Source organism: Nannobrachium achirus, assembly GCF_963921795.1.
Source record: "Nannobrachium achirus genome assembly, chromosome: 6".
NCBI classification, from domain to species: Eukaryota; Metazoa; Chordata; class Actinopteri; order Myctophiformes; family Myctophidae; genus Nannobrachium; species Nannobrachium achirus.
The window spans coordinates 35,638,004-35,652,078 of NC_137815.1; the positions used below are offsets into that span (position 1 = coordinate 35,638,004).

General features: G+C 42.6%; 1 protein-coding gene across 1 annotated transcript; it reads right to left on the bottom strand.

The window, feature by feature from the left end:
• Positions 1-1,138: 1,138 nt before the first annotated feature.
• rpn1 (ribophorin I) lies at positions 1,139-13,554 on the bottom strand. The gene is made up of 10 exons (XM_080727566.1): positions 13,175-13,554; positions 10,835-10,899; positions 9,481-9,787; positions 9,030-9,239; positions 8,608-8,800; positions 7,382-7,481; positions 5,487-5,625; positions 4,141-4,260; positions 3,341-3,586; positions 1,139-2,785 (listed from the first exon to the last, which is right to left on the bottom strand). The coding sequence occupies exons 1-10, from the start codon at positions 13,406-13,408 to the stop codon at positions 2,603-2,605; spliced, it is 1,797 nt and encodes a 598-aa protein (XP_080583692.1). The 5' UTR covers positions 13,409-13,554; the 3' UTR covers positions 1,139-2,602.
• Positions 13,555-14,075: the final 521 nt, after the last annotated feature.

The following is a 14,075-nucleotide window of genomic DNA, read 5'->3' on the forward strand; positions in this document are numbered from 1 at the left end:
TCCATGTATGGGCATAAAAGGGATGTACCATATACAGTACATGGATCTCCATATATGGGTACCACCACGGGTCTCCATATATGGCTAACTGGGCCGATATACATCACTGGCCAGATGGCCAAGAATTGGTGCATGTCGCCCTGAGGCGTCTTACTAGTATTCTTATTAATTTTACTGACGTTAAGGTTAAGAATACGTTTAGTGTTAGACATACTGTAGTTTTACTGAGGTCAAGTTTAGGCATAGTTTTACTGAGGTTAGGTGTGGGAATAAGGTTAGGTTTAGAGTTTCCTCATTGAATTGAGTACAAAAAGACCCCAATGTAAACAAGCCATTGTGTTTTCTTGGTTTTAAATCCTTTTAGTTGACCTGAAGGAGGTGAACGTGCGGCGGCAACAGCCATGGTGTGAGAACAGGAGACTCCGTGGCTCTTGAAACCCCGCACTGCTCCCAAATCTCCACTCAAAACACGAACGCACAAAACAAAAACGCCATTGTATGGGGCTTTCACCAGAACCGAGCATCGGTGCTAACAGACATTGTCTCCACTTTCCTCCGTTGTTGCGTTCACAGAATGATTATTGTACCGCGCATACAATATGCTAACGTTATCAATGCAGACTGGAAAGGGGCCCGGTAATTATGGAACAGGAAATGACCTGCGGTGACCCTGGCGGTGACCTCAGGAGGGAAAGCGACGACCTCAGACTGACCTTCGTGTCGTCTCCTGTTGGTGGGACTCTGCATTGTGGACGCTCTGCTGATTGTTGAGACGTTGCTAGGTGGAGTCTGGCTTCACCCAGGCCTGTGGAGCAGTCTGGGACGCAACAATGTGCTGGAAAGTCCCTGGAAAGTGTTAAGTGTTGAGGGGGGCCTGAGGTAATGGTGGAAATATGGCAAAACATTTCTATTTTGGCATTTCCAAAGAGATGTCACTTTTATACACATAGCTCTAGTTTATTTTTCTAACACTGCTGTACTGTAGACACTAGACAGTAGTCAAAACACAAGCCCCTAAGGTAAAACGGTCCTAGTTGGCACTAGTGCGCCCTCCTTTGATGAGAAAAGGCTATTGCTCCCTTCTGTACCCATAACAGAGTAGCTACTAATCACAAACAACATGGGGAACTGCATGGGACTGTTTTTACTTTTTTATTTCAAATTTGGTAGTTTTCCCATTTCATTGTCCACTCAAATTCAAACATTAGTGCTCTGCTGCCCATGACTTTCCCCCCAAATATCACCTAATCTCAGGTATTCAGTAATCTCATGGAGGAAATGCACCACTTACAAAACCGCAAAAGATCATATAAAAAGCTTGGAAAAAAATGACAAAGGAACAGAAAAAAACAAAACAAATAAAAAAATGAAAGACAATCGATTTGGGCCGACAGTATCAGAGCTTTGACGTTCAAATATACGCTTCAGTCAGGGGCAACTGGCAATGGCAATAAACTGTTAAGTGCAATGATGATGATGGCAAAATGGATTTTGTTGAAGGAGAATTCTGGACTACCCATTTTCTTACCTTAATCTGATATCCCAGGAGTGACTTTTCTCCCATCCCACTTATTAACAAAAAAGAAAACAAAAACAACGTACTCACAACCTCTCAGAGTAAAATAATCTATTGAAGGTCCACGTGGGACACAGTGGTGATGATGACACGCTACAGACAGACGCTGGCTGCCGATTGGTTGTTTGATGAATTGTGGGTGGGGTCAGTTGTTGGCGGCGTCTGCTTGTTGGGGGGTGGGAGGAGGGGGGAGGACTTCTTTTGGCCCAAATGGGCGAAAGGGGACTTTGGATGAAATCACGGGTGAAATCTCGTTTTGCAAGACTTCCGGAATTACAAAAACTCTGGACAATATTTGGTCATTATGAACGACAGATATCCAAAAAAGAAAAAAATACATTGCGAGCGATAAAAATAAACGATTTACCGCAAAACCCCACCACTCACGCTTGGAGCGGCGGTGGGAAAAAAAACTGTACCACTTGTTCTGGGATATTATAACATCAGATTACAGTAAAAGGTAAGAATATGTCTACTATTCCGGAATTCTACTTCAACAGCAGCCATCATACATATGTGCCCTTGAGGACAACCCAGCCTCAGAACCAGCAGAACATATAAGCGAGCAAAGACATGAGACAACGCCAGCAATTTTCTCAACAAAACAATTAAACCTTCCGCAATCACAAATCATGAAAATGCTGTCAACTCTTAAGTGCGCTTACAACAAAATACAGCCGAACACACTCATAAAACAACTGCTGCGTGTTATGATGATATAGCCATGGTTGGGCTCCGTAATTACCCTATTATACAGCATGTCTCATGCACAAAGGCAGGCAACGGTCGCTTGGATGAACCGGCTATATCTACCTTTGCATAAGCAGTCTGTTCTTTGTGACTTGGGTCCCCAAGATGGAAGGAAGAAAAATAAAATTCAACTTGTGTATGTGTGTGGGTGTTGAGATTTAAAATACCATTCACATGAAGGTCAGCTGAAGATAATATTTCGTTACGGTATCACGGTATCGTGTGTATGTGCATGTTATGCTTGTGTATTTGTTTCTAAAGATGTGTGCAAGGTGTTTAGAGGGCGTCCAAGAGGCTGTCGATGCGGGACACCAGCTCCTGTCTCTTTGCGGCCAGGGTTTTTTCGCTCTCGATGTACGCCTCCTTCTTGATCTTGCCCGCCACGAGCCGCTCCGCCTCCTGACAGGAGCGGCACACCAGCTCCTTCACCTGGCCGTCAAGTTTCTGCACCTCCGCCACCTGGGCACACCATTTAGGCATTTTAGCAGACGGTCTTAATCCAGGGCAATTTGCAGTAAGCAAGGACAACACAAGGTAATACGTACAATGCATTGAAATAGTAATCTAGCATCATAAGTAAACCAAGAACCTATCATTAGCATAACAGTAGAATAACCAAAGAATCGGGGCGCCCGCTGGCCTAGAAGTCCAGGCGCATACCACATAGGCTCTGATGCCTGACCGTGCGAAGCGGGTACGAATCCCAATCCCGACGACCTTTGCTGTGTTTCACTCCCCATCTCTATAACCAAAAAATCTATAATCTGTACATTGAAACTATACACACTATAGGATGCCAGGTCAACAATGACCTGGCATCAGTTTACATAACATGTTTATACCTACATAAACATGTATCTGCATCAATACACAGTACATATTTTGAAAGATTAAATAATGTAGTGACGTAGCACGTCACTCCCCCACCACAACAAAAACATCTTTCACAGGCACAATTACGACCCAAGTTCAGAACGATAATGTTGAGTTCAATCCTCCAAACAAGACACCCACCTTTTCGGCCAGGTCGGAGCCCTCGGCCTTGAGCCGGGCCTGCAGGGAGCTGATGTCGTTGGTGAGTGTGCGGTGGTCCGCCTCCAGCGTCTTGCGGCCGCTGTTGAGGGCCCCGGTGTCTCGCGACTGCTTATAGCGGTTCACCACCTCGTCCATGTGGCGGTACAGCCCCAGACGCTTGTTGACCAGGGTCAGCACCTGCTCCGTGATGGACGCCACCTTCATACGCACCTCAGCTGCTGGGTCCTAATGATCAGATGGAAGTATATTGTTGCTGGCAGGGGCAGAAACCTCCAATCTCCAAACCTTTTGTGTTTTTTTTTGTAAATAAATGCCCTACTTGATCAAACTATACAGATCCCTCTGTATAGTAAATTTTTATATTGTGTAAAAAAAAAATAGCACATGCCATCACACCCCAAATCATCACTGACTGCAAAAACTTCACACAGGACTTCAAAAAGGTTGACATTTCTGTATTATAAATCCTTGTTTTGAGTAGTCTTGTGTAATATTGTAATATGATATGGATTTTGGATTTTCATGAGCTATATGCCATAAAAAAATCAAAATTAAAACAAATAATGTTTTGAATATTTCACTCTAGAATATATTAAAGTTTCAACTATATTACAGAAGAAAATGACAATATTCGTCGCGCCAAGCGACGCGTTTTGAGCTTGTAGATCAGCTACTCGATTATAAAAAAATCTCTTGGAACTTTTGGGTGTGATTCATTGTATTTAAAAAAAGAAAAATGCTTCTCTTTTATTTAATTGCAGCTCTGTAAGTGGTCATACCTTTGTGATGGCGAAGTCAAGGCGTACGTAAATAATAACAGTGAAGAAGAGGATGTAGAAGGCCCCTACGACCAGAAGAGGCTCCTGCAACATCAGGATCTTATTGAAGGTATAATGGACCTGGTTTACATGGAGCACAGAGGGAGGAGGGAAAGAAAGAACTTTAGTTTCTTATGGTGCAGCTTTTCAAAAAAAAAAAATTAAATCTATAATTAATTGTAAAATATCAATTTTGAACCGTTTCTACAATGAACACATCCACACAGAACGCAAATATTACACTGCAATACAGTGATGCAATTTGTTCAAATGGAAATGTGAGGTTTATAAATACTTGCAATTCAAGACAGCTTGGCCTTTGACCATGCAATGTAACTTTAAAGTTGTACTATGTAACTTTTTTTATAAAACAAATCTTAAAATTCTCCTAACTATTAAATCACAAAAGTTTTAGAAGATCCGCGCCGTGAATTTCAGCCTGTAAAGCCTTCTCTATATGTAAACTGAGATCCTTGCCGTGGACCGGATCTCGCGCCAAAATTGCGTCATCACACTACCGGCCAATCACAGCGAGGGTTATACAACTGCCGGCCAATCACAGCGCATCTTGAAGTGGGGTCGCTATGGCAGCCATATTTGTTGTCGCCCGTTTGTACCATCCCTTCTCTAGGTAATTTCGCCTACCAGGCAGGGTGAAGGAGTCCGTATCTCTGGAATTACTGAACGCACAGGAACAAGGGACCCCTTAAAAGATAGATCTCAGCGAGGTGGAGGCAGACGCGGGGGTCTGAAGGTACGAAAAACGGACGAAAGACGCGGACGCGACCGCGGTTTGCTATAGGGCTAATGACCACTAGTTGGGCAACTTACACAGTATGGCTTTAACTGTTGCTGTTCATTAGTTTCACAGTGACAGCGACCAATTCCCCTCTGGTTTCCTTTCTACCCGTCAGTTTACCACTATAGATGTACCGATACCAATTTTGTCCTTCCCGATACCGATCCCCAAACGGACCTTTCTTTCTGAGATTGTACAAATGGAACCAAATTTGGTTTCATTTGTACATTCTTAGAGTTATGGGGCGTCCTTGAAATAAATAATAAATAATCTAGGATGTAATAAATAGAAAGTATATTCATAAAAGTGCTAGTTAGTAAAATAATAATACAAATAGTACAGTAAGAGTATAAAATAGTAGCGCAACATCAACTGATTGGTAATTGTTAAATGACATATCATCATGTGATAAATGACATGTTATCGGAATGGCATAGACGGACATCATCGCTGATATCAGCATTTTATCTTCCGATACTGGTATTGGTATGGGAACAACTCTACTTACCACAACGTCTTGGATGTGCTGCTCTACCAGATTGGTTTTAGTGGCCACCAACACTGGCCTGCCAAACGTATCCAGGTAGGTGTAGTGCAGCTGGTCTGGCATACGGTCGATCGGGTAAGGTGTGTCCACATGGATGTTTCTAATATAAAATACAGATGGAGATCAGGACAGGTCCAAATGCAAGCACAGCTAAATTGTGTGTCATATGGCAGTGTTAACTTGGTCGACAGAAACTATGACGAAAAATGTCTGTCGACTACATTTTTTCACTGATGAAAACTAAGCTATGATGACTAAAATTAAGGCTTAATATATTGACAATTTCGTCAAACAAATAAAAACTAGACTAACATGTTGGGGAGGGACTGGTGGAGAAGAGATCCAGTAAAACTATAAGACAAGTCATTTTATGTTGGGTTGCGCTCAGGTGTCGCAGATCTACAAGCTCACAACACACCGCACTGCGGCGCGTGGTGAGCTTGTAGATCGGCTTGTAGATCAGCTATTTACTTTGACTAAAACTAAATCAAATTTTACTGTCAAAATTAACACAGTTAATTGCGACCGTCAGGGAGCAGTTTACTATGAAAACCCCCACAGGCCGTCCGTCCGTCCGTCCGTCCGTCCGTCACACCTTTGTGACCATCAACAAACGTCACACCTTTGTTGATGTTTAAATCGAAGAGTCTTGGTCAAATACTTCTGTTGGTTTCTGCACTGATCATTTATACAATTCAGCTGTGTTTGCTCGTGTCATCATGATGAGGTCATAAATCAGCCATGCCCATATATAGATTTTACGGGTTTACATGCTTACTCAGTTATTCGTTATGTGAAAGTCCTATGACGTCTATGATATCTGACATCATCATACATACATTCCCTTTTATGCCCATAAATGGAGATCCCCTCTATAGAACCAGCCACTGACATCACTGTAATGTCAGGGGAACCAAATCCCTTTTATGCCCATATATGTAGATCCCTGTGATGCCAGGGGAACCAAATCCCTTTTATGCCCATATATGGAGATATGGAGATCCCCGTGTTGCCAGGGTAACCAAATCCATTTTATGCCCATATATGGAGATCCCTGTGATGCCAGGGGAACCAAATCCCTTTTACGCCCATATATGGAGATCCCTTATGTCATCAATATTAAGCCCATATCTGTGAATATCTTTGGGTACCAGATGTCTCCATATATGGTTAAATGGTCCGATATACATCACTGGCCAGAAGACCAAGAAATGGTGCAACCTCGCCCTTTGCTTTTCTCCCTATAGGCATCTTACTGGTAGGTAGTTTAATGAGGAATGCAGTATGGTGGTAGGTAGGTAGTTATGGCCTTTGATGTAAGATTTTCACTTTCTAGGATAACTATATTTGCTATTCCCAGATGATGCCCTTTTAGGGTACCCCTCATGCCCATATATGGAGATCCCCAGGCTTTACTAATTAACATAAGTTTTATGCCCATATATGGAGATCAGTGTCCCAATGTCATCAGATATATGGGCATAAATGGACACAGGCAAACTAGATGGGCTGTATGGATATCCAGATGTGTGATGTAAGTGTTTTATTCCAAATGTGGCACCCCACAGACATATTTCCAGAAACAAAATCCCTTTCATGCCCATATATGGAGATTTCTGATGTCATCAATCCCAGGCCCTGTAAAAAACATGGTTGCTATGGTATGAGCAACTTATGTCTCCATATATGGAGATTCAACTTCAATGAGTAACCATGGCAAACTGTCAACTGCCCGTATGTCTTGATAATTGGTAAAACAAACTTTTGGCCTATTTGTGGAGATAAGCGACCAACGGTCGCTTATCTCCCGATTAGGGAGTCTTACTGGTAAATATCATAAATATTGGAAACATTACCTGGCCCCCTCAGGCAGGATGAGTTTGACTGTGAGGGAATCAATGACCTGGTCATCATACACATGGTCAACCAACCTCATCTTCAGTGCATATTGATCACCTTTCAGACAAAAAAGGATTCAAAATTAGTACAAGAAGATACTACAATTCAAATCTATTCATTAATTACAGAGAATAAAGGCCTTAAGCTCTCAGGCTGTGTTGGTCACAAACATGTGGTTTCTGCAGCCAAAGTCTATTGGCAGCACTCTTTACTTCCGTTTTAATCCATGCACCATAAAACTAGCCATGAACCAAAATAATACTTGTTATCATTATCTAATGTAAATTAGATTTTCATTTAAAATGGCTTGATGCTGGTGGGAAGAAAACAGAGAGACTGTATTAAAAGTAAGTTGGCTAAAACTTTCACCTTTACAACAAGAGCCTTTATTGTGACCACTGTTAGCAATTTAGTACAGAGTTTTGAATTGCTTCTCTACAAATATTAGCAGTACTGGTCAGAGCTAGGACAGCATGATGTATGGATTTTCAGTGATACCATTATCTGCAATAAACATTAAAAAGAAAACTGTGATTAACCGTTACATATGCTGTAAGCATTTCTAAGAAACACGCATGACTGCCTCTTGTGTGTGTTGTAAATGCATTTTGGCAAAAACAAAACAAAACAAGAAACGCACACTATCTGCCTCATCATACATCATCGGTTTAAATAGATTTTCTTAATGGGGACTAATCAATCATTGATTAATCATCCCTAATTCAAACATAGCTTTAGCTTAGTGGCTCCATATTCCCTGGAGGGTGTTCTTTCTCTTATGACAGTGGTTTTCAACCAGTGGTCCCCAGCTAAATGATGGAGTTGGTAACCAAATGGACCCTTATAGATCTAACTCTTGAGAGCGTAAAATGAAACCACATTTAGTTTAATTTTATGCTCTCACAAGTTTAATTATTGTTAAACACCTGCATTACTCAATTTACAAGAAGTCTACACAATTAGAGAATGTAGAAGAGTTGTTATTTTTAACATTTGCATGTCATCTCTCCTATGATACCAACATCAATACATCAATGCAGAATTATCCAACTGATAACAACATTTTCTAAGTTTTGGGTCTGAGAGGCTAAATGCAAATGCAGAATAAATAATGGACCTTGATGTGAAAAAAGGTTGAAAACCACCATCTTATGACATGATAACCAGTGACTGATCAACTTACCCAGCATGTAGAGGTACTCATAACTTGGCAGGTTGTAGCCGATGATGTAGTGAGTCTTCCAGCCACCGAACAGAGGGAAGCGGGGCCTGACCTCCACCTCCACCGAGTCCTCCAGGACCTGCAGGTGTGACGTGGAGATGTTCCCGATCTCATCCCGGTAGTACACGTCTTGGGCAGAGGCAGGGAGGATAGTCTGTCCAGGAGGGAGCAGAAACAAGTCATAATCAATTATTTAATCATTTGTTTATTTAATCATTTGTTTATTTAACAAGCCCGGAATAATGATAAGTGCAGGTCCATGTCTTACACCAAAACTGGTGTCCCATTACATTATGTGATTCCACATGTTGCAGTGGCTCCGTAGCCTACTGTAGCGGTGTTTGTCCGGATTTGATTGCTCCTGTGGGGAAAATCCAACCCACCTTTAAGGATTTGACAGATGAGATACCACTGTCAGACTGCCGCTGGTAGTCATAACGTGAGAATGGTCCCTTGAGATAGGCTCCTGTGTGCCTCAGGTCAATGGTCTCCTCCACAGCGATGTTGCCCCAATGAGACACCTCAATGAGGCGTGTGATACTACTGATGGTGAGGAAAGGTGTGTTGTTTTCATAGTGGATCTTCAACGCATCCTAAAAAAAAGAAGAAAAGGTACAGGCCATAAGTCAACATTGTAAGTTAAAGTTTAACTACTACATCCCCATTTTGGTCGTGCCATTGCCATAGGCGAAAACTATCAGAAATATATAAAAAACAGCAAAACTTGTAGATCGGCCATTTTCGCCTTTCATCGCACAACAAAGTATACAGTATATATAGGGCTTAATTGTTTATCTGCATTTGTTTGGACATAATTGTCCATCAGAAATGTACCTCGCTGAATGGCGCGATGTCACGGAAGGGTCCGTACTCGATGCTCTCGTCAGTCTTGCTAGGGTTTCCTAGTTTGGTGTAAGTCTCCACGGTCTTGGAGGCCAGGCGGACACGGGTGGTCTGGCTCCGGGTGGGGTAGGGGGAGTAGAAGTAGTGGTTGCCCTGGAAGACCACCAGCTGACGTTCGGCCTGGGTGATGTGTGTCGGGAAAGGCCTCAGGACGTGGCTGTACACCGTCTCCAATTTCACTCTCAGCTTGGCGCCTCCCGCCAGACTGGAGGGCAACTGCACCTTGTAAAACACCCCACTGCAAGACAAATGAATAAACAATGCTTGACTACACAGGCAGCATAGGTGAGAGCACTTTTCATTAGAGCTTTCCTTTAACGCTGCACAGTAAAATCAGTGGTAACTTAACTTAAAAATTCAGTTTTACACGCTCAAGTGTAAAACAAACTTTATAAAACAGACACTTGGGACCACATGTATCAGTAAGCACTGCGGCAAAGGCAAGTTTACCATTTTCATCACATTCAACATATTAAACAATACGGAAGACACAGGCAATTCTGCTTTAGCGGACCATATTGCGACATCTGTGAGACTTCAGCTAGCATTATTTTTTGTGTTTGTGTAGACCACATGTATCAGTATCACTACAGCAAAGGCAAGTTTACAATTTTCATCACATCATTCCTTTTATTACCATTCTGAATTAAGATGTTTTTAGGGTGGCAGGGTAAGAACTTTGAATCGATACAATACTTTTTTCGATACCTGGGAATCGATACGATACCATTTTCGATACTTTCTATTTATTATTATTATTATTATTATAATTATTATTTGCCTTTTTCTATGGGCTATTTTACACACCACCATAGGTTATTAAGCCAGTCATTCAGCCATTTTAGTACAGACGTTGGAGAATCATCATAATAATAAACATTATAGGCTATTGTCGGCTATTTTCACAGTAGGCTAATGAGTGTAGCCTACTAAAGCAGTCATTACACTTTCAGTAACTGTTACAGATGCGACTGGCCAGGTGTTCAAGAGTATCGAAACAAGGTATTGTTCGTTTTTACCTGAACCGATACTCGATAGTAACGACATCATGCGATCGATACCATTAAAAGTATCACTGACGATACCCAAACCTATGCCCTATAGAGCTAGCCATTCTAAAATCACTGTAAACCACAGCTTCTTGCTTTAGTAAATCAAAGTACCCTAACCCTAAGTAAATAGCAAGAGGTTCCGGATAATGTTTTGCCTCTGGCACATTTCCATTAGTTTGGTCTTTGCTTTTCCTCCGAAGCCCCACACAGACAAAACATTATTAATTTCTTACCTTTGTCCATGAATTGTCGTCTGCTTGAGCTCAAGAATGCCATCCTCTTCCTCATCACCCTTCACCTGGGGAAGCACAATTGTTTTAGCATGACATGAAGCACTTCTATTATAGGAGCTATTGTTATACTTTGTATTCCTATTTACAAGACATATAGTCAAACAGCGAAGAAATGGCTGCACAGACAGTGCACACTCATAGCCACGATTAGCTGCAATTTGCAAATCTAGATTTTTATTAATGTGTTGAATCTAGATTTGCAACACCAACCATTGACAGCCCATACATCATAACAGAAATGTCCCATCTGATTTTATTAAACAACGTTAAACTCGCCAACATTGCAGCAAGCTTGAATTATCCTCTTTCTATCTGCAAGTGTTTGTTTCATAAAAATCCACTGTGGACATGTTATGAGCTACTTTCTGTCTAGCCCTGAAACATGACAGTCGTATCTCACGACCGACATGCATCCACCTTAACCTGGTGTTGTGCAGTTTAGCCAATTCATGACGGATATCTACACAATCGTTCAAATAACAAAAAATAAAGTGCTTACTGAAGGCTTACAGATGTTCGCTCAAGCAGAATTACCCGTATCGTCCATATTGTTTAATAAAAAGCATTTTAATCAGATCGTTTTGTTTTTCCTTGTATTTCCTGCTTATTTCCTCGTTTTCCCCAATGACGGGTCATTGAGCCATGTCAGTATCTATTTTAGGCCGCCAAACCCTGCAGTGATTGGTCAGAAGTCGCTGTGAATCACGTCCCAATGACGCTTTTAGCCTTTTAACTGTGAAAATACAAGGAAAATCAGAAAGCGGTAGGATTAAAATGCTTTTTACTAAACAATACAGAAGATACAGGTAATTCTGCTTGAGCGGACCATATTGCAACATCCGTGAGCCTTCAGCAAGCACTATTTTTGAAATCTGTTTTTGTAAACATCCAACGCAAATTTGCTAAACTGCTCCAAACCAGCTTGAGGTGGATGCATGACGGTCCGGTCGTGAGATACGACCATCATGTTTATAGGCTACTTTCTGTCAATACATTTTGATCAGGTGATTATTTTTACAAGTGTTGGAGTTAAGAAGCGCTCGTTTGAAATCACTGAACGTCCTACTGCCTCCTACATTGTATGACATTTAGAAACAGGTGGTATACTATGCAGGACTATTCAGTGATTTCCCACGAGCACTTCCAAACTCCAACACTTAAAAAAATAATCACCTGCATGGAATGTATTGACAGAGAGTGGATTTCTATGAAACAAACACTTTGCACCTATTGTACCACTACCTATGGTTGGTGTTACAACTCTAGATTCAACGTATAAAAAAACTAGAGTTGCAAATTACAGCTAAGCCACGATGCAGGATAATTTATTAAAGGAGTACCAATGTTTCGACCTGGAAAGGTCTTCTTCAGGTATTGACACAGCAAAACATGAACCTCACATTTATAGGGGAGGACACAGGTGAGCTACATTGGATTTGGTGCAGAGCACACAAATCCTTAGAAGAATAAATCTGTGGTACATTTTGTAATAAAACACCATCCAACTATTCTGTCAACACTACAGCATTAAAAACCGAATTATGGCATTAGTGCATCAGATTGTTCAGTGTACAAATGGATCCAAATTAATGAACCCTTATGGTTTGATTTGTTCTATTTTGAACGCATTTAGCGTTATTATGGGGGAGCCCATGGCCTCATAAAAAGGTATAGTCATCTGTTCATTCATTGTGGAAGTGGGCAGGCTTCTCTCTCTCACTACACGGAAGTAGCCGCCCAGCGCATACGTGTCAGTCGGCTACTGTGTCCTGTCCTGACACAACACAACGTGCGATGTGCAGGAAGCAAAGCGAGCAGGATGCTTTCATCCAGGCTGGTTGAATGAAATTAACGTGCTGAGAATCAATGTGTGTTCTTCTGACATTGGTGCATTGGTGCAAATCCCCCCCAACACAGAACAGGACGTTCATTCAAGTGGCACAACATTAGCCTGCCTACTAGGTTTGCCTCCTCCAGCTTGCATTCATTCATGGAGTCTATTAGCTTCTCTCTCTATCAAAAGTGAACCAACAGAACCGTTAGTTCTGACTCAATGCATGTCGGATAATACATCACTAGCTTGCAAGAACACTTCTGCGGGTCGATTCAAATCAAACGCGCGGCCCCAATATTTGACATTCTGTCTCTCACACACACACACTGGCACACTCGCTAGCCGTAATGCTAGCAGCAGCAGTGGGGTTCAGATTCGGAAGAATGCATTGAGTGCATTGGTGGTGCAATGCAAACAAAACACAGGCCCTAATAGTCTCCTCTCACCGAAGCACCGACGTAGGCCAGGTGCGGCGCCATGTCCGGCTCCACGGCCACGGTGAAGCTGTGCACGGCCTGCTCTCCCTGGTTGGACAGCAGCAGCTCCGCAGTGATCTTGGCCAGATGAGTGCTCAGGTCCACGGTCCTCTTCACCTCCTCGTTCACCAGCCCGTCCGCTCGAACCAGACCCAGGGCGGCGCAGAGCAGCAAGAACCCGGACAGGTTGTTTAGTAGAGTCATGTTTGTTGTTGGGCGACCAGAAGAAGGTCGGGCTTTGTTGGATATTTAGGAAAGAAAAGAGAGGGGGGGATTTAGAAAGATTTGAAGGGACCTAAAAAGCGTAGAGCAGCGAAGAAAAGGCCGCGCGCCGCCGCTCTACTACACAAGGAAAGGATGACGCTTCATTCAGAGAGCCCTGACGTGATGACGCAGTGTGATGGCGCACGCACACATTGACAGTGTTGCCATGTCCGATCGTTATAAGCGACTTTGGGCTTGTTTTTCCTGTAAAATATTGTTGGTTGCAGTTTTTGTCTCCACCAGCCGAAGGCAGGGGGAGAGTATGTTTTCGCCCCTGTCCGTGCGTGCGTCCGTGCGTCCGTCCGTCCGTCCGTCCGTCCTCCGAGTTTGTGTACAGCTAATCTCTGGCGCCGTTGGCCCGGTCGCTGCCAAAATGAGCACACGCACGCACTCCCTGGATGCCAATTCAGAACCTCTGCCCCACATTTTTCAAATGGCCCTGTTCTAGCGCCACCTTGAGGCCGATGTTTGCAAAACACATTTCTGTACACTACTCCTACAGATTTTGACCAAAAATCACGCAAATCGGTAGACAGTGTCTCTACAGTCATGTGATCGACACGGATCTGTCTGATTGTCCATATTCCATCCTGATTGGCTGATATTG

Excerpts from the sequence above, each read along its gene's own strand:
- rpn1 (XM_080727566.1), bottom strand. The coding sequence starts at position 13,408 with ATGACTCTACTAAACAACCTGTCCGGGTTCTTGCTGCTCTGCGCCGCC. Across the intron at positions 8,801-9,029 it reads CATCTGTCAAATCCTTAAAG|ACTATCCTCCCTGCCTCTGC; the intron begins GTGGGTTGGATT and ends CCTCCTGGACAG. Across the intron at positions 3,587-4,140 it reads TTGACTTCGCCATCACAAAG|GACCCAGCAGCTGAGGTGCG; the intron begins GTATGACCACTT and ends TCTGATCATTAG.